This window comes from Euwallacea fornicatus, unplaced genomic scaffold (assembly GCF_040115645.1).
Source record: "Euwallacea fornicatus isolate EFF26 unplaced genomic scaffold, ASM4011564v1 scaffold_64, whole genome shotgun sequence".
NCBI classification, from domain to species: domain Eukaryota; kingdom Metazoa; phylum Arthropoda; class Insecta; order Coleoptera; family Curculionidae; genus Euwallacea; species Euwallacea fornicatus.
The window spans coordinates 291,761-312,339 of NW_027096032.1; the positions used below are offsets into that span (position 1 = coordinate 291,761).

Below are 20,579 nucleotides of genomic sequence, written 5' to 3' on the forward strand. Positions count from 1 at the left end.
GTGCTCAAACACACATCTTTCGTGACTTTTCAAGATTTGAACCTCCGTAACTTCGGCAAATGAGCTCCAAATACCTTCAATATTTATTAACAGAATAACCTCGTTGAGCACTTCATCATGACTCATAAGGCTTCATTCTGTCGTGGTGAGTTTTCTAGAAAACGAGTAATTTATGTGCTCAAACACACATCTTTCGTGACTTTTCAAGATTTGAACCTCCGTAACTTCGGCAAATGAGCTCCAAATACCTACAAAATTTGACCACAGAATCACCTCTTTGAGCACTTCATCATGACTCATAAGGCTTCATTCTGTCTTCGTGAGTTTTCTAGAAAACGAGTAATTTATGTGCTCAAACACACATCTTTCGTGACTTTTCATGATTTGAACCTACGTAACTTCGGCAAATGAGCTCCAAATACCTTCAAAATTTGACAACAGAATCACCTCGTGGAGCTCTTCATCATGACTAATAAGGTTTCATTCTGTCTTGCTAAGTTTTCTAGAAAACGAATAATTTATGTGCTCAAACACACATCTTTCGTGACTTTTCAAGATTTGAACCTCCGTAACTTCGGCAAATGAGCTCCAAATACCTTCAATATTTAATAACAGAATAACCTCGTTGAGCACTTCATCATGACTCATAAGGCTTCATTCTGTCTTGGTGAGTTTTCTAGAAAACGAGTAATTTATGTGCTCAAACACACATCTTTCGTGACTTTTCAAGATTTGAACCTACGTAACTTCGGCAAATGAGCTCCAAATACCTTCAAAATTTGACCACAGAATCACCTCTTTGAGCACTTCATCATGACTCATAAGGCTTCATTCTGTCTTGGTGAGTTTTCTAGAAAACGAGTAATTTATGTGCTCAAACACACAACTTTCGTGACTTTTCCAGCTTTGAACCTCGTAACTTCGGCAAATGAGCTCCAAATGCCTTCAAAATTTGACAACAGAACCACCTCGTGAAGCTCTTCATCATGATTTCATAAGGCTTCATTCTGTCTTGGTGAGTTCTCTAGAAAAATAGGAATTTATGTGCTCAAACACACATCTTTCGCGACTTTTCAAGATTTGAACCTCCGTAACTTCGACAAATGAGCTCCAAATACCCACAAAATTTGACCACAAAATCACCTCTTTGAGCACTTCATCATGACTCATAAGGCTTCATTCTGTCTTGGTGAGTTTTCTAGAAAACGAGTAATTTATGTGCTCAAACACACTTCTTTCCTGACTTTTCAAGATTTGAATCTCAGGAACTTCGGCAAATGAGCTCCAAATACCTTCAAAATTTGACCACAGAATCACCTCTTTGATCTCTTCATCATGACTCATAAGGCTTCATTGTATCTTGGTGAATTTTCTAGAAAACGAGTAAATTAAGTGCTCAAACACACATCTTTCGTGACTTTTCCAGATTTGAACCTCCGTAACTTCGGCAAATGAGCTCCAAATACCTTCAAAATTTGACAACAGAATAACCTCGTGGAGTTCTTCATCATGACTCATAAGGCTTCATTCTATCTTGGTGAATTTTCTAGAAAACGAGTAAATTAAGTGCTCAAACACACATCTTTCGTGACTTTTCCAGATTTGAACCTCCGTAACTTCGGCAAATGAGCTCCAAATACCTTCAAAATTTGACAACAGTATAACCTCGTGGAGCTCTTCATCATGACTCATAAGGCTTCATTCTGTCTTGGTGAGTTTTCTAGAAAACGAGTAGTTTATGTGCTCAAACACACATCTTTCCTGACTTTTCAAGATTTGAATCTCAGGAACTTCGGCAAATGAGCTCCAAATACCTTCAAAATTTGACCACAGAATCACCTCTTTGATCTCTTCATCATGACTAATAAGGCTTCATTCTATCTTGGTGAGTTTTCTAGAAAACGAGTAATTTATGTGCTCAAACACACAACTTTCGTGACTTTTCCAGCTTTGAACCTCGTAACTTCGGCAAATGAGCTCCAAATGCCTTCAAAATTTGACAACAGAACCACCTCGTGAAGCTCTTCATCATGATTTCATAAGGCTTCATTCTGTCTTGGTGAGTTCTCTAGAAAAATAGGAATTTATGTGCTCAAACACACATCTTTCGCGACTTTTCAAGATTTGAACCTCCGTAACTTCGACAAATGAGCTCCAAATACCCACAAAATTTGACCACAAAATCACCTCTTTGAGCACTTCATCATGACTCATAAGGCTTCATTCTGTCTTGGTGAGTTTTCTAGAAAACGAGTAATTTATGTGCTCAAACACACAACTTTCGTGACTTTTCAAGATTTGAACCTCCGTAACTTCGGCAAATGAGCTCCAAATACCTTCAAAATTTGACAACAGAATAACCTCGTGGAGCTCGTCATCATGACTCATAAGGCTTCATTCTGTCTTGGTGAGTTTTCTAGAAAACGAGTAATTTATGTGCTCAAACACACATCTTTCGTGACTTTTCAAGATTTGAACCTCCGTAACTTCGGCAAATGAGCTCCAAATACTTACAAAATTTGACCACAGAATCACCTCTTTGAGCACTTCATCATGACTCATAAGGCTTCATTCTGTCTTCGTGAGTTTTCTAGAAAACGAGTAATTTATGTGTTCAAACACACATCTTTCGTGACTTTTCAAGATTTGAACCTACGTAACTTCGGCAAATGAGCTCCAAATACCTTCAAAATTTGACAACAGAATAACCTCGTGGAGCTCGTCATCATGACTCATAAGGCTTCATTCTGTCTTGGTGAGTTTTCTAGAAAACGAGTAATTTATGTGCTCAAACACACAACTTTCGTGACTTTTCAAGATTTGAACCTCCGTAACTTCGGCAAATGAGCTCCAAATACCTTCAAAATTTGACAACAGAATAACCTCGTGGAGCTCGTCATCATGACTCATAAGGCTTCATTCTGTCTTGGTGAGTTTTCTAGAAAACGAGTAATTTATGTGCTCAAACACACTTCTTTCCTGACTTTTCAAGATTTGAACCTACGTAACTTCGGCAAATGAGCTCCAAATACCTTCAAAATTTGACAACAGAATCACCTCTTTGAGCACTTCATCATGACTCATAAGGCTTCATTCTGTCTTGGTGAGTTTTCTAGAAAACGAGTAATTTATGTGCTCAAACACACAACTTTCGTGACTTTTCAAGATTTGAACCTCCGTAACTTCGGCAAATGAGCTCCAAATACCTTCAAAATTTGACAACAGAATAACCTCGTGGAGCTCGTCATCATGACTCATAAGGCTTCATTCTGTCTTGGTGAGTTTTCTAGAAAACGAGTAATTTATGTGCTCAAACACACTTCTTTCCTGACTTTTCAAGATTTGAACCTACGTAACTTCGGCAAATGAGCTCCAAATACTTACAAAATTTGACCACAGAATCACCTCTTTGAGCACTTCATCATGACTCATAAGGCTTCATTCTGTCTTCGTGAGTTTTCTAGAAAACGAGTAATTTATGTGTTCAAACACACATCTTTCGTGACTTTTCAAGATTTGAACCTACGTAACTTCGGCAAATGAGCTCCAAATACCTTCAAAATTTGACAACAGAATAACCTCGTGGAGCTCGTCATCATGACTCATAAGGCTTCATTCTGTCTTGGTGAGTTTTCTAGAAAACGAGTAATTTATGTGCTCAAACACACAACTTTCGTGACTTTTCAAGATTTGAACCTCCGTAACTTCGGCAAATGAGCTCCAAATACCTTCAAAATTTGACAACAAAATAACCTCGTGGAGCTCGTCATCATGACTCATAAGGCTTCATTCTGTCTTGGTGAGTTTTCTAGAAAACGAGTAATTTATGTGCTCAAACACACTTCTTTCCTGACTTTTCAAGATTTGAATCTCAGGAACTTCGGCAAATGAGCTCCAAATACCTTCAAAATTTGACCACAGAATCACATCTTTGATCTCTTCATCATGACTAATAAGGCTTCATTCTGTCTTCGTGAGTTTTCTAGAAAACGAGTAATTTATGTGCTCAAACACACAACTTTCGTGACTTTTCAAGATTTGAACCTCCGTAACTTCGGCAAATGAGCTCCAAATACCTACAAAATTTGACCACAGAATCACCTCTTTGAGCACTTCATCATGACTCATAAGGCTTCATTCTGTCTTGGTGAGTTTTCTAGAGAACGTCTAATTTATGTGCTCAAACACACCACTTTCGTGACTTTTCCAGCTTTGAACCTCGTAACTTCGGCAAATGAGCTCCAAATACCTTCAAAATTTGACCACAGAATCACCTCTTTGAGCACTTCATCATGACTCATAAGGCTTCATTCTGTCTTGGTGAGTTTTCTAGAAAACGAGTAATTTATGTGCTCAAACACACAACTTTCGTGACTTTTCAAGATTTGAACCTCCGTAACTTCGGCAAATGAGCTCCAAATACCTTCAAAATTTGACCACAGAATAACCTCGTGGAGCTCGTCATCATGACTCATAAGGCTTCATTCTGTCTTGGTGAGTTTTCTAGAAAACGAGTAATTTATGTGCTCAAACACACATCTTTCGTGACTTTTCAAGATTTGAACCTCCGTAACTTCGGCAAATGAGCTCCAAATACTTACAAAATTTGACCACAGAATCACCTCTTTGAGCACTTCATCATGACTCATAAGGCTTCATTCTGTCTTCGTGAGTTTTCTAGAAAACGAGTAATTTATGTGTTCAAACACACATCTTTCGTGACTTTTCAAGATTTGAACCTACGTAACTTCGGCAAATGAGCTCCAAATACCTTCAAAATTTGAACACAGAATCACCTCTTTGATCTCTTCATCATGACTGATAAGGCTTCATTCTGTCTTCGTGAGTTTTCTAGAAAACGAGTAATTTATGTGCTCAAACACACAACTTTCGTGACTTTTCAATATTTGAACCTCCGTAACTTCGGCAAATGAGCTCCAAATACCTTCAAAATTTGACCACAGAATCACCTCTTTGATCTCTTCATCATGACTAATAAGGCTTCATTCTGTCTTGGTGAGTTTTCTAGAAAACGAGTAATTTATGTGCTCAAACACACTTCTTTCCTGACTTTTCAAGATTTGAATCTCAGGAACTTCGGCAAATGAGCTCCAAATACCTTCAAAATTTGACCACTGAATCACCTCTTTGATCTCTTCATCATGACTAATAAGGCTTCATTCTGTCTTCGTGAGTTTTCTAGAAAACGAGTAATTTATGTGCTCAAACACACAACTTTCGTGACTTTTCAAGATTTGAACCTCCGTAACTTCGGCAAATGAGCTCCAAATACCTACAAAATTTGACCACAGAATCACCTCTTTGAGCACTTCATCATGACTCATAAGGCTTCATTCTGTCTTGGTGAGTTTTCTAGAGAACGTCTAATTTATGGGCTCAAACACACAACTTTCGTGACTTTTCCAGCTTTGAACCTCGTAACTTCGGCAAATGAGCTCCAAATACCTTCAAAATTTGACCACAGAATCACCTCTTTGAGCACTTCATCATGACTCATAAGGCTTCATTCTGTCTTGGTGAGTTTTCTAGAAAACGAGTAATTTATGTGCTCAAACACACAACTTTCGTGACTTTTCAAGATTTGAACCTCCGTAACTTCGGCAAATGAGCTCCAAATACCTTCAAAATTTGACCACAGAATCACCTCTTTGAGCACTTCATCATGACTCACAAGGCTTCATTCTGTCTTGGTGAGTTTTCTAGAAAACGAGTAATTTATGTGCTCAAACACACATCTTTCGTGACTTTTCAAGATTTGAACCTCCGTAACTTCGGCAAATGAGCTCCAAATACCTTCAAAATTTGAACACAGAATCACCTCTTTGATCTCTTCATCATGACTCATAAGGCTTCATTCTGTCTTGGTGAGTTTTCTAGAAAACGAGTAATTTATGTGCTCAAACACACATCTTTCGTGACTTTTCAAGATTTGAACCTCCGTAACTTCGGCAAATGAGCTCCAAATACCTTCAATATTTATTAACAGAATAACCTCGTTGAGCACTTCATCATGACTCATAAGGCTTCATTCTGTCGTGGTGAGTTTTCTAGAAAACGAGTAATTTATGTGCTCAAACACACATCTTTCGTGACTTTTCAAGATTTGAACCTCCGTAACTTCGGCAAATGAGCTCCAAATACCTACAAAATTTGACCACAGAATCACCTCTTTGAGCACTTCATCATGACTCATAAGGCTTCATTCTGTCTTCGTGAGTTTTCTAGAAAACGAGTAATTTATGTGCTCAAACACACATCTTTCGTGACTTTTCATGATTTGAACCTACGTAACTTCGGCAAATGAGCTCCAAATACCTTCAAAATTTGACAACAGAATCACCTCGTGGAGCTCTTCATCATGACTAATAAGGTTTCATTCTGTCTTGCTGAGTTTTCTAGAAAACGAATAATTTATGTGCTCAAACACACATCTTTCGTGACTTTTCAAGATTTGAACCTCCGTAACTTCGGCAAATGAGCTCCAAATACCTTCAATATTTAATAACAGAATAACCTCGTTGAGCACTTCATCATGACTCATAAGGCTTCATTCTGTCTTGGTGAGTTTTCTAGAAAACGAGTAATTTATGTGCTCAAACACACATCTTTCGTGACTTTTCAAGATTTGAACCTACGTAACTTCGGCAAATGAGCTCCAAATACCTTCAAAATTTGACCACAGAATCACCTCTTTGAGCACTTCATCATGACTCATAAGGCTTCATTCTGTCTTGGTGAGTTTTCTAGAAAACGAGTAATTTATGTGCTCAAACACACAACTTTCGTGACTTTTCCAGCTTTGAACCTCGTAACTTCGGCAAATGAGCTCCAAATGCCTTCAAAATTTGACAACAGAACCACCTCGTGAAGCTCTTCATCATGATTTCATAAGGCTTCATTCTGTCTTGGTGAGTTCTCTAGAAAAATAGGAATTTATGTGCTCAAACACACATCTTTCGCGACTTTTCAAGATTTGAACCTCCGTAACTTCGACAAATGAGCTCCAAATACCCACAAAATTTGACCACAAAATCACCTCTTTGAGCACTTCATCATGACTCATAAGGCTTCATTCTGTCTTGGTGAGTTTTCTAGAAAACGAGTAATTTATGTGCTCAAACACACAACTTTCGTGATTTTTCAAGATTTGAACCTCCGTAACTTCGGCAAATGAGCTCCAAATACCTTCAAAATTTGACAACAGAATAACCTCGTGGAGCTCGTCATCATGACTCATAAGGCTTCATTCTGTCTTGGTGAGTTTTCTAGAAAACGAGTAATTTATGTGCTCAAACACACATCTTTCGTGACTTTTCAAGATTTGAACCTCCGTAACTTCGGCAAATGAGCTCCAAATACTTACAAAATTTGACCACAGAATCACCTCTTTGAGCACTTCATCATGACTCATAAGGCTTCATTCTGTCTTCGTGAGTTTTCTAGAAAACGAGTAATTTATGTGCTCAAACACACATCTTTCGTGACTTTTCAAGATTTGAACCTACGTAACTTCGGCAAATGAGCTCCAAATACCTTCAAAATTTGACAACAGAATCACATCTTTGAGCACTTCATCATGACTCATAAGGCTTCATTCTGTCTTCGTGAGTTTTCTAGAAAACGAGTAATTTATGTGTTCAAACACACATCTTTCGTGACTTTTCAAGATTTGAACCTACGTAACTTCGGCAAATGAGCTCCAAATACCTTCAAAATTTGACCACAGAATCACCTCTTTGAGCACTTCATCATGACTCATAAGGCTTCATTGTATCTTGGTGAATTTTCTAGAAAACGAGTAAATTAAGTGCTCAAACACACATCTTTCGTGACTTTTCCAGATTTGAACCTCCGTAACTTCGGCAAATGAGCTCCAAATACCTTCAAAATTTGACAACAGAATAACCTCGTGGAGTTCTTCATCATGACTCATAAGGCTTCATTCTATCTTGGTGAATTTTCTAGAAAACGAGTAAATTAAGTGCTCAAACACACATCTTTCGTGACTTTTCCAGATTTGAACCTCCGTAACTTCGGCAAATGAGCTCCAAATACCTTCAAAATTTGACAACAGTATAACCTCGTGGAGCTCTTCATCATGACTCATAAGGCTTCATTCTGTCTTGGTGAGTTTTCTAGAAAACGAGTAGTTTATGTGCTCAAACACACATCTTTCCTGACTTTTCAAGATTTGAATCTCAGGAACTTCGGCAAATGAGCTCCAAATACCTTCAAAATTTGACCACAGAATCACCTCTTCGATCTCTTCATCATGACTAATAAGGCTTCATTCTATCTTGGTGAGTTTTCTAGAAAACGAGTAATTTATGTGCTCAAACACACAACTTTCGTGACTTTTCCAGCTTTGAACCTCGTAACTTCGGCAAATGAGCTCCAAATGCCTTCAAAATTTGACAACAGAACCACCTCGTGAAGCTCTTCATCATGATTTCATAAGGCTTCATTCTGTCTTGGTGAGTTCTCTAGAAAAATAGGAATTTATGTGCTCAAACACACATCTTTCGCGACTTTTCAAGATTTGAACCTCCGTAACTTCGACAAATGAGCTCCAAATACCCACAAAATTTGACCACAAAATCACCTCTTTGAGCACTTCATCATGACTCATAAGGCTTCATTCTGTCTTGGTGAGTTTTCTAGAAAACGAGTAATTTATGTGCTCAAACACACAACTTTCGTGACTTTTCAAGATTTGAACCTCCGTAACTTCGGCAAATGAGCTCCAAATACCTTCAAAATTTGACAACAGAATAACCTCGTGGAGCTCGTCATCATGACTCATAAGGCTTCATTCTGTCTTGGTGAGTTTTCTAGAAAACGAGTAATTTATGTGCTCAAACACACATCTTTCGTGACTTTTCAAGATTTGAACCTCCGTAACTTCGGCAAATGAGCTCCAAATACTTACAAAATTTGACCACAGAATCACCTCTTTGAGCACTTCATCATGACTCATAAGGCTTCATTCTGTCTTCGTGAGTTTTCTAGAAAACGAGTAATTTATGTGTTCAAACACACATCTTTCGTGACTTTTCAAGATTTGAACCTACGTAACTTCGGCAAATGAGCTCCAAATACCTTCAAAATTTTTTTTTTTTTTTTTTTTTTTGTGCCCGAGGAGGTGGAAATCTTCAAAAAGACACCCGACCGCTCGGGGTCGGGTAGTGTGGGATTCGAGCCTGAGCCCGCCTACCCACTAAAACCACCCCCTCTCTTCTTATGGCCCCGGTATCGCCTGGTAGGCATTCCTTCGGGGCGCCAAGTCGTAAGAGCTTCTCGCTATGCGTCCGTCCTTCTTCTTCTGTGCCGTTCCCGCACAATCTTCTTCCGCATAATCTTCTTGACCATGCACTCAAACGCTCTCCACTTACATTCACTCTCTACGAGTTCAGCGCCGATCGTTCCACGGTCCAGGTTGAGCCCCGCCCCCCTGGCCTCAGTCCGATCGGTCTCCCACTCCGGACATCCCCAGATTGTGTGCTCTGGGGAGTCCGCAACTCCTGGCTCCTCGCAGAACCAGCAGCCGTCACTCTCTTCAACCTTTATTTTGTGCAAGTATTTCCCGAACACTCCGTGTCCGGTAAACACCTGCGTTAGTTCGTACCCGGTCCTCGTCCATTCGCATTCGACCCATCGTCTAATGCTCGGAACGAAGACCTTCACCCATCCATCATACACACCCCACTCACTCTCCCACTCACTCATCACTCTCTCTGCGGCCTCCCTCCTAAAACCTTTACCTCTCTCCCACACCATTCTCCTCTCTTCCACTCGCAGTCTGATGGGAGGAATCTTGGCCAGCGCCAAGACCGCTGCGCACGGGACCGTTCTGTATGCGCAGGCCACCCTGATCGCGAGCCTTCTGTTTGCCCGCTCCAGGACGGCCCTACACATCTTGGTCCTCAACACTCCGTGCCACACCGGCACAGCATACAGAAGCGCCGACGACGCCGCCATGACCATCACCCTTCTCCTCTCAAATCCCATGCCGTTGACTCTGGGTAGGATGCCCTCCAGCTTTTGGATTATTCCTCCCACTTTGTCGGCAGTCCTTCGAGCGTGTTCGGCGAACCTCGCGTCTTTGCCGAACCATACCCCCAGATATTTAATGCTTGTAGTCGTCTCGTACCTGAAACGATCTACAACTAAACTCATATTAGTGAGCTTACGTCTCCCAGCGAGTAGCACCATTTCGGTCTTCTCGGACGCCATACAGAGCCCTTTAGCTCTGAATGTGTCAATGACCATCTCCATGGCTTCCTTGGTCCTCAACTCCAGTGTGTTTCTGCACCCGGCAGTAACCACCAGCGCCAGATCATCCGCGTACGCCACTGGTGTGACGCCCCTCGGATAATCCAGCTTCAGCAGCTCGTCGTAATAGAGGTTCCACAATACGGGGCCTAACACCGACCCCTGCGGGACCCCACACGACATTTCCCTTACATCCCCGTTAGGCAGCTGCACTGTCCTTTCGTCCAGGTACGATTGCACCACACCTACAACATAGCTGCTAACCTGGGACCTCTTAAGTGTTTCAACTATGAGATCCCATGGCGCAGAATTGAACGCATTCTTAACGTCAATCGTTACCATCACACACAATCCTGCATGAGTGGTTCTCGTCTCCTTAATTTTCTCCACGACCTTCATTACCGCCCGCATTGCGTCGATAGTGCTCCTACCCTTCACGAAACCGAACTGGTTTTGATCAATCATTCCACGCTCAATGGCCTCCGCCATCAGCCTGGTCTTGATCACTTTCTCCGCGACCTTCCCGAGCCCGTCGATGAGACAGATGGGACGATACGACGCCTCCGCTGTCGGGTCTTTCTTCGGCTTCTCCGCCAGAACTAACCGGGCCCTCTTCCATATTTTCGGGAATTGCCCTGTCACCAAGATGTTCGTGACACAGTCTGCCATCCCTTGGGGCTTAATCTCAAGGTAGGTCTTAATGACCTCATTGGGAATTCCGTCCAACCCTGGGGCCTTTCGGCTCCCTAGTTCCCTGGCCGCCTGTCGAATCTCCTCTGCCGAGACCCGTTCCACGTCCTCGGCACCTACAACAATTCTGTCCCATCTTACTTTGTCTTTTCTCGGGAAGAGTTCGTCCACGCGCTTTAGCATGTCGGTCTCCGCCAAGTGGCTCGGTTTCAGGCGCCCGAGCTTCTCTGCCACAATCCTGTAGCCGAGACCCCAGACGTTCGTCTCCAAGTCATCGCACAGCTTTTTCCATGCGTTCCTCTTGGCATTCCGAATGGAATCCTTGAGGATCTTCTTGGCTCTTCCATATTCGTCTTCTGCTGCACTTCTCTCCTCGTTCGTTTCTCTGGCTCCCTTTATCCTCGTCATCCTTCGTCTGGCCTGCAAACATTCCTTCCTGTGCGTACCTACTGTTTCGTTCCACCAGTAGACCGCCTTTTTGCCCCCTGTTTTTGCACTCTTCTTGAGTAGGCACTGGTCGCAGGCTTCCCCAATTTCCTCGACTATTTGGTCAGGTTCGGTTCCGCCCCACCCTAAAACACGCTCGTTAACGTATTTAATCAACTTACCAATTCCTTTCTCGGTCACGATCCATCCTTTCTTATTTCTCTCATCTTTCACTCCTAGAGTTTCGGTTCCATTCCCTACAATTCTGTAGGTTATGTACCTGTGTCCACTTCCACTCAGCACGTCCCGCTCGACCTGCCATTGACTCACCATGCGCGCTACGATAGCGCCACTCATAGTTACGTCTATGACAGATCTTCCATTCTTGTTGCCGAACGTCCACTCTCCCCCGTTGTTGTGCGGGGTGAGCTCTCTCGCTTCAACGAACTCCTCCAGGACTCTCCCGTAGGCATTCCTGACGCCAGAACCAAATATCTGGCATTTCGCATTGAAGTCCCCAGCTATGAGGACTCTCCTGCCGTCCATGCCTCCTACAAAATTATCTAACCGATTAATCATGGCCTCGAACTCACCTGTGGTCTTATTCGGCGAGAAGTATACCGAGACCAGCGTAAATCGGCCCAGTTCCACCGCCACGAACCCCCGGTCCCTGTGGATCGACTTCGCTCTCATCCCGCTTTTAAGCCAAATGAACGCTCCATCGTCATTATCCCTGATGACATTCTTCAGGGCTTGGTTAGGCTCCTGCCCCAGAACGACATCAATGTCCTGTTCTCTGATCGTCTGGTACAGCAAGTCGGTAGCAACCCGCCTTCTGTCCAGATTGATCTGTAGACATCTGAGTTCCTTAAATACCGCCATCGTGCCATTTACACTCTCCACATTCACTCCCGCTCCTAAAACACGCATACCGATTATACTATTTAATCTACTTACTAGATTTGTTCCGTGCTCCTCTCCTCGGTAGCCTTCCCAATCTCGTCCTTATTTTTGGACATCCCTGGTTGCGGCTCAGTTGTTTTTTCCGGGTCAGTACCCCTACCGCCTGCAAATGCCTTTACTGGCCCCTTGCAGTTGGGTCCGCCCGCGCTGTGGCCCTCCGCTTTACAGAGGGGGCAGTAGCGAGGATCTTTACAATCCTTCGCCCTGTGCCCCTCCTTCCCACAACGGGCGCACAGTCGGGTCCTATCTACGCCTTTACATGCCTGTGCCCGATGTCCCAGTTCCCAGCACCGGTAGCATCTTCCCGAGTCCTTCCTCTCCTTAAGCCGGCACATATTAATGCCGACTCTCAAATCGGTGACTACTCGAAGATTCTCGGCGTCCCCCTCTCTAACGAGGAACGTGGCGGTTTGGCAGCTTCCATAGCTTGCCTTAAGCCCCTTGAGCCGGAGCTTCTTGGAGTCCAGACCGGTCGCGGTGGCCACCGCACTAGTGGCTTCTTCCCCTGTAGTGACTCCATCCAGTCCCGTAAGCTGGAACACTACAATTTTACTATTCGCCCCCGACCTTACGTTACCTTCCCCCATTCCTTTTCCCAGGATGTTTTTCAGCTCCTCTCCCTGTTCGCCTCCTTTAGGGAGCGTGATTAGCACCTCACCTTTTTTCGTCTCCCTGACTGTCCCGATGTCAACCTTGGTTTGGCTGTTGGCAACCAGTTGTCGGACTTTACGGAGGGTGTCGCTGTAACTTACCCCCTCCTGTTTAGCCACGAAGACTACCTCTTCTTCTGATCTTTTAGGACCAGGTCCCTGTACTGCCTCCCTCCCGGAGGATGTCCCTCCAGGTAAGTACAGCTTTACCCTGATGTTCTCTTTCAGGGTCCAGCATGCTAGTTCGCAGACCTTCCGAAGTTGCCACGGGTTGGCATCCGGAACCAATGGGATGGACACGTTGTCTCTCCCCTCTTCCAGCATTGTTCCCGCGAGGACCTTGAGGGCTTCAAAAACCCCTACCGGCCCTGTACTCTCCAACTCCTGAAAGTAGACGTGCTTGGTTTTCGTAACTACCTTACCTCCTTTCCTAAGGTTGCACGTCTGCACGAGGCTGGCCATCCTCCCTTCTTCAGCCTCGAGCTCCCTCAGCTCTGGGAGAAGCTGCAGAAATCGCTCCTTCAGCGCGCTATCTCCCTTACCTACCAGGACCGCGAGGTCCATCCTAAAACCCTCACTGATAGGGTCTCCACGAGCTATCTCAGTAGCTTCAAAGATCCCATCGTCCCATCTCTCCTTGATGGCCTCCAAGATCTTTCCCTCCCTAGCTAAAGTTGTTAGCCTCATTTTAACCTCACCATTTTTTCTCTTCTCCTCAGTTTCCGTCTGGCATTCAACAGACACTCCCTCCCGCTTGCCCGCCCTTAGTCGAGCGACCTCGTCCCTTAGTCTTTTATTCTCCTCCTAGAGTTTCCTGTTCTCCTGCCCCTTCCCCTCTTTCTCCAGCACCATGCTCCTAATCGTGCTTTTCAGCACAGAGACAGCGTCCACTAGTTCCTGTTTGGGGTGGTAAGACTCCTTCAGGATTCTATCGACATCGCCTACCTGTTCCCTGGCTACTTCCAAGAGAGCCCTGGGACCTTCTTCCTCTCCTCCCACAATGGATTCATCCATCCTCTTCCTCTTCCCTTTTGGTGCACTGTTTGGCACCTCTTCTACGGAGAATACCGGACAATGCACTTCCACGTTTTGCCCACTTACCACATTTTCTTCTGTTTCCCCTCCTTTGTCCTTGGGCGGAGTCCTCTGCACCTTACCTCTCTTTGCGAATCCTATCTCAGCTCCTTCTACCTCCTCTTTCCTCATCAAGCTCTCCGGAACACTTCCCTTCCTTACGAGCGGCATAGTCACTCTCCCAGTTACATCCCTCCTTTCCTTCAAAATTGTTTTGGCTACAGCACCTTTTTTTCCCGAAGGAACCCCAAGTTTAGAGTCCTGGATCTCCATGGAGTTGCCGGGGGTTTCAGAGGCTCCGAGTGCCTCAGCGATGTTAACCACACCCCAGTAAGGCCTTACTCCGCACAACCTCACCTCTAACCGCTGAAAAAAAAAAAAAGAAAAATTTAAATAACGCTAACGGTGTAAATTAACGTAACGTTGAAGACACGGCACGCGAAAAGACACCGATCTAATAATGTCCATGCAAAAAGTCACCGAAGTATCTTATCAATCACGTCGTCAGCGTGCAGGGCAAAAATTAGTTTTCGCACTGCCAAAACCGCTGTTTCTTCGGCTTAGCGTTGAAAAACACTGCTTTACGTCGACGATGCGAAAACTAAAACCGATTTATATCGGAGCACACTTCCACACGTCCGCCTTCGACCGTGGTCCGCCTTCTACTAATCACCTTCAAAATTTGACAACAGAATAACCTCGTGGAGCTCGTCATCATGACTCATAAGGCTTCATTCTGTCTTGGTGAGTTTTCTAGAAAACGAGTAATTCATGTGCTCAAACACACAACTTTCGTGACTTTTCAAGATTTGAACCTCCGTAACTTCGGCAAATGAGCTCCAAATACCTTCAAAATTTGACAACAGAATAACCTCGTGGAGCTCGTCATCATGACTCATAAGGCTTCATTCTGTCTTGGTGAGTTTTCTAGAAAACGAGTAATTTATGTGCTCAAACACACAACTTTCGTGACTTTTCAAGATTTGAACCTCCGTAACTTCGGCAAATGAGCTCCAAATACCTTCAAAATTTGACAACAAAATAACCTCGTGGAGCTCGTCATCATGACTCATAAGGCTTCATTCTGTCTTGGTGAGTTTTCTAGAAAACGAGTAATTTATGTGCTCAAACACACTTCTTTCCTGACTTTTCAAGATTTGAATCTCAGGAACTTCGGCAAATGAGCTCCAAATACCTTCAAAATTTGACCACAGAATCACATCTTTGATCTCTTCATCATGACTAATAAGGCTTCATTCTGTCTTCGTGAGTTTTCTAGAAAACGAGTAATTTATGTGCTCAAACACACAACTTTCGTGACTTTTCAAGATTTGAACCTCCGTAACTTCGGCAAATGAGCTCCAAATACCTACAAAATTTGACCACAGAATCACCTCTTTGAGCACTTCATCATGACTCATAAGGCTTCATTCTGTCTTGGTGAGTTTTCTAGAGAACGTCTAATTTATGTGCTCAAACACACAACTTTCGTGACTTTTCCAGCTTTGAACCTCGTAACTTCGGCAAATGAGCTCCAAATACCTTCAAAATTTGACCACAGAATCACCTCTTTGAGCACTTCATCATGACTCATAAGGCTTCATTCTGTCTTGGTGAGTTTTCTAGAAAACGAGTAATTTATGTGCTCAAACACACAACTTTCGTGACTTTTCAAGATTTGAACCTCCGTAACTTCGGCAAATGAGCTCCAAATACCTTCAAAATTTGACCACAGAATAACCTCGTGGAGCTCGTCATCATGACTCATAAGGCTTCATTCTGTCTTGGTGAGTTTTCTAGAAAACGAGTAATTTATGTGCTCAAACACACATCTTTCGTGACTTTTCAAGATTTGAACCTCCGTAACTTCGGCAAATGAGCTCCAAATACTTACAAAATTTGACCACAGAATCACCTCTTTGAGCACTTCGTCATGACTCATAAGGCTTCATTCTGTCTTCGTGAGTTTTCTAGAAAACGAGTAATTTATGTGCTCAAACACACATCTTTCGTGACTTTTCAAGATTTGAACCTACGTAACTTCGGCAAATGAGCTCCAAATACCTTCAAAATTTGACAACAGAATCACCTCTTTGAGCACTTCATCATGACTCATAAGGCTTCATTCTGTCTTCGTGAGTTTTCTAGAAAACGAGTAATTTATGTGTTCAAACACACATCTTTCGTGACTTTTCAAGATTTGAACCTACGTAACTTCGGCAAATGAGCTCCAAATACCTTCAAAATTTGACAACAGAATGACCTCGTGGAGCTCTTCATCATGACTTATAAGGCTTCATTCTGTCTTGGTGAGTTTTCTAGAAAACGAGTAATTTATGTGCTCAAACACACTTCTTTCCTGACTTTTCAAGATTTGAATCTCAGGAACTTTGGCAAATGAGCTCCAAATACCTTCAAAATTTGACCACAGAATCACCTCTTTGATCTCTTCATCATGACTAATAAGGCTTCATTCTGTCTTGGTGAGTTTTCTAGAAAACGAGTAATTTATGTGCTCAAACACACTTCTTTCCTGACTTTTCAGGATTTGAATCTCAGGAACTTCGGCAAATGAGCTCCAAATACCTTCAAAATTTGACCACAGAATCACCTCTTTGATCTCTTCATCATGACTGATAAGGCTTCATTCTGTCTTCGTGAGTTTTCTAGAAAACGAGTAATTTATGTGCTCAAACACACAACTTTCGTGACTTTTCAAGATTTGAACCTCCGTAACTTCGGCAAATGAGCTCCAAATACCTTCAAAATTTGACCACAGAATCACCTCTTTGATCTCTTCATCATGACTAATAAGGCTTCATTCTGTCTTGGTGAGTTTTCTAGAAAACGAGTAATTTATGTGCTCAAACACACTTCTTTCCTGACTTTTCAAGATTTGAATCTCAGGAACTTCGGCAAATGAGCTCCAAATACCTTCAAAATTTGACCACAGAATCACCTCTTTGATCTCTTCATCATGACTAATAAGGCTTCATTCTGTCTTCGTGAGTTTTCTAGAAAACGAGTAATTTATGTGCTCAAACACACAACTTTCGTGACTTTTCAAGATTTGAACCTCCGTAACTTCGGCAAATGAGCTCCAAATACCTACAAAATTTGACCACAGAATCACCTCTTTGAGCACTTCATCATGACTCATAAGGCTTCATTCTGTCTTGGTGAGTTTTCTAGAAAACGAGTAATTTATGTGCTCAAACACACAACTTTCGTGACTTTTCAAGATTTGAACCTCCGTAACTTCGGCAAATGAGCTCCAAATACCTTCAAAATTTGACCACAGAATCACCTCTTTGAGCACTTCATCATGACTCACAAGGCTTCATTCTGTCTTGGTGAGTTTTCTAGAAAACGAGTAATTTATGTGCTCAAACACACATCTTTCGTGACTTTTCAAGATTTGAACCTCCGTAACTTCGGCAAATGAGCTCCAAATACCTTCAATATTTATTAACAGAATAACCTCGTTGAGCACTTCATCATGACTCATAAGGCTTCATTCTGTCGTGGTGAGTTTTCTAGAAAACGAGTAATTTATGTGCTCAAACACACATCTTTCGTGACTTTTCAAGATTTGAACCTCCGTAACTTCGGCAAATGAGCTCCAAATACCTACAAAATTTGACCACAGAATCACCTCTTTGAGCACTTCATCATGACTCATAAGGCTTCATTCTGTCTTCGTGAGTTTTCTAGAAAACGAGTAATTTATGTGCTCAAACACACATCTTTCGTGACTTTTCATGATTTGAACCTACGTAACTTCGGCAAATGAGCTCCAAATACCTTCAAAATTTGACAACAGAATCACCTCGTGGAGCTCTTCATCATGACTAATAAGGCTTCATTCTGTCTTGCTGAGTTTTCTAGAAAACGAATAATTTATGTGCTCAAACACACATCTTTCGTGACTTTTCAAGATTTGAATCTCCGTAACTTCGGCAAATGAGCTCCAAATACCTTCAATATTTAATAACAGAATAACCTCGTTGAGCACTTCATCATGACTCATAAGGCTTCATTCTGTCTTGGTGAGTTTTCTAGAAAACGAGTAATTTATGTGCTCAAACACACATCTTTCGTGACTTTTCAAGATTTGAACCTACGTAACTTCGGCAAATGAGCTCCAAATACCTTCAAAATTTGACCACAGAATCACCTCTTTGAGCACTTCATCATGACTCATAAGGCTTCATTCTGTCTTGGTGAGTTTTCTAGAAAACGAGTAATTTATGTGCTCAAACACACAACTTTCGTGACTTTTCCAGCTTTGAACCTCGTAAATTCGGCAAATGAGCTCCAAATGCCTTCAAAATTTGACAACAGAACCACCTCGTGAAGCTCTTCATCATGATTTCATAAGGCTTCATTCTGTCTTGGTGAGTTCTCTAGAAAAATAGGAATTTATGTGCTCAAACACACATCTTTCGCGACTTTTCAAGATTTGAACCTCCGTAACTTCGACAAATGAGCTCCAAATACCTTCAAAATTTGACAACAGAATAACCTCTTTGAGCACTTCATCATGACTCATAAGGCTTCATTCTGTCTTCGTGAGTTTTCTAGAAAACGAGTAATTTATGTGTTCAAACACACATCTTTCGTGACTTTTCAAGATTTGAACCTACGTAACTTCGGCAAATGAGCTCCAAATACCTTCAAAATTTGACAACAGAACCACCTCGTGAAGCTCTTCATCATGATTTCATAAGGCTTCATTCTGTCTTGGTGAGTTCTCTAGAAAAATAGGAATTTATGTGCTCAAACACACATCTTTCGTGACTTTTCAAGATTTGAACCTACGTAACTTCGGCAAATGAGCTCCAAATACCTTCAAAATTTGACAACAGAATCACCTCTTTGAGCACTTCATCATGACTCATAAGGCTTCATTCTGTCTTCGTGAGTTTTCTAGAAAACGAGTAATTTATGTGTTCAAACACACATCTTTCGTGACTTTTCAAGATTTGAACCTACGTAACTTCGGCAAATGAGCTCCAAATACCTTCAAAATTTGACAACAGAATCACCTCGTGGAGCTCTTCATCATGACTAATAAGGCTTCATTCTGTCTTGGTGAGTTTTCTAGAAAACGAGTAATTTATGTGCTCAAACACACTTCTTTCCTGACTTTTCAAGATTTGAATCTCAGGAACTTTGGCAAATGAGCTCCAAATACCTTCAATATTTAATAACAGAATAACCTCGTTGAGCACTTCATCATGACTCATAAGGCTTCATTCTGTCTTGGTGAGTTTTCTAGAAAACGAGTAATTTATGTGCTCAAACACACATCTTTCGTGACTTTTCAAGATTTGAACCTCCGTAACTTCGGCAAATGAGCTCCAAATACCTACAAAATTTGACCACAGAATCACCTCTTTGAGCACTTCATCATGACTCATAAGGCTTCATTCTGTCTTCGTGAGTTTTCTAGAAAACGAGTAATTTATGTGTTCAAACACACATCTTTCGTGACTTTTCAAGATTTGAACCTACGTAACTTCGGCAAATGAGCTCCAAATACCTTCAAAATTTGACAACAGAATCACCTCGTAGAGCTCTTCATCATGACTAATAAGGCTTCATTCTGTCTTCGTGAGTATTCTAGAAAACGAGTAATTTATGTGCTCAAACACACTTCTTTCCTGACTTTTCAAGATTTGAATCTCAGGAACTTCGGCAAATGAGCTCCAAATACCTTCAAAATTTGACCACAGAATCACCTCTTTGATCTCTTCATCATGACTAATAAGGCTTCATTCTGTCTTCGTGAGTTTTCTAGAAAACGAGTAATTTATGTGCTCAAACACACAACTTTCGTGACTTTTCAAGATTTGAACCTCCGTAACTTCGGCAAATGAGCTCCAAATACCTACAAAATTTGACCACAGAATCACCTCTTTGAGCACTTCATCATGACTCATAAGGCTTCATTCTGTCTTGGTGAGTTTTCTAGAAAACGAGTAATTTATGTGCTCAAACACACATCTTTCGTGACTTTTCAAGATTTGAACCTCCGTAACTTCGGCAAATGAGCTCCAAATACCTACAAAATTTGACCACAGAATCACCTCTTTGAGCACTTCATCATGACTCATAAGGCTTCATTCTGTCTTGGTGAGTTTTCTAGAGAACGTCTAATTTATGTGCTCAAACACACAACTTTCGTGACTTTTCCAGCTTTGAACCTCGTAACTTCGGCAAATGAGCTCCAAATACCTTCAAAATTTGACCACAGAATCACCTCTTTGATCTCTTCATCATGACTAATAAGGCTTCATTCTGTCTTCGTGAGTTTTCTAGAAAACGAGTAATTTATGTGCTCAAACACACAACTTTCGTGACTTTTCAAGATTTGAACCTCCGTAACTTCGGCAAATGAGCTCCAAATACCTACAAAATTTGACCACAGAATCACCTCTTTGAGCACTTCATCATGACTCATAAGGCTTCATTCTGTCT

At 42.0% G+C, this 20,579-nt stretch overlaps 2 protein-coding genes across 2 annotated transcripts in view; both read right to left on the bottom strand.

Annotated features, from left to right (window-relative positions):
- Nucleotides 1-11,409: 11,409 nt before the first annotated feature.
- LOC136349770 (uncharacterized) lies at nt 11,410-13,709 on the bottom strand. The gene is made up of 3 exons (XM_066301498.1): nt 12,367-13,709; nt 11,740-12,258; nt 11,410-11,666 (listed from the first exon to the last, which is right to left on the bottom strand). Coding segments are annotated over exons 1-2 (1,344 nt in total). The 3' UTR covers nt 11,410-11,666; nt 11,740-12,257.
- Nucleotides 13,710-13,826: 117 nt separating this feature from the next.
- The window catches only part of LOC136349771 (uncharacterized), a 116,166-nt gene continuing 109,413 nt past the window's right edge, over nt 13,827-20,579 (bottom strand). The window contains exons 4-5 of the mRNA XM_066301499.1: nt 14,180-14,462; nt 13,827-14,077 (exon numbers count right to left, since the gene is read on the bottom strand). Of these exons, the coding sequence (XP_066157596.1) occupies nt 13,827-14,077; nt 14,180-14,462 (534 nt within the window). The remainder of the gene's footprint in view (nt 14,078-14,179; nt 14,463-20,579) is intronic.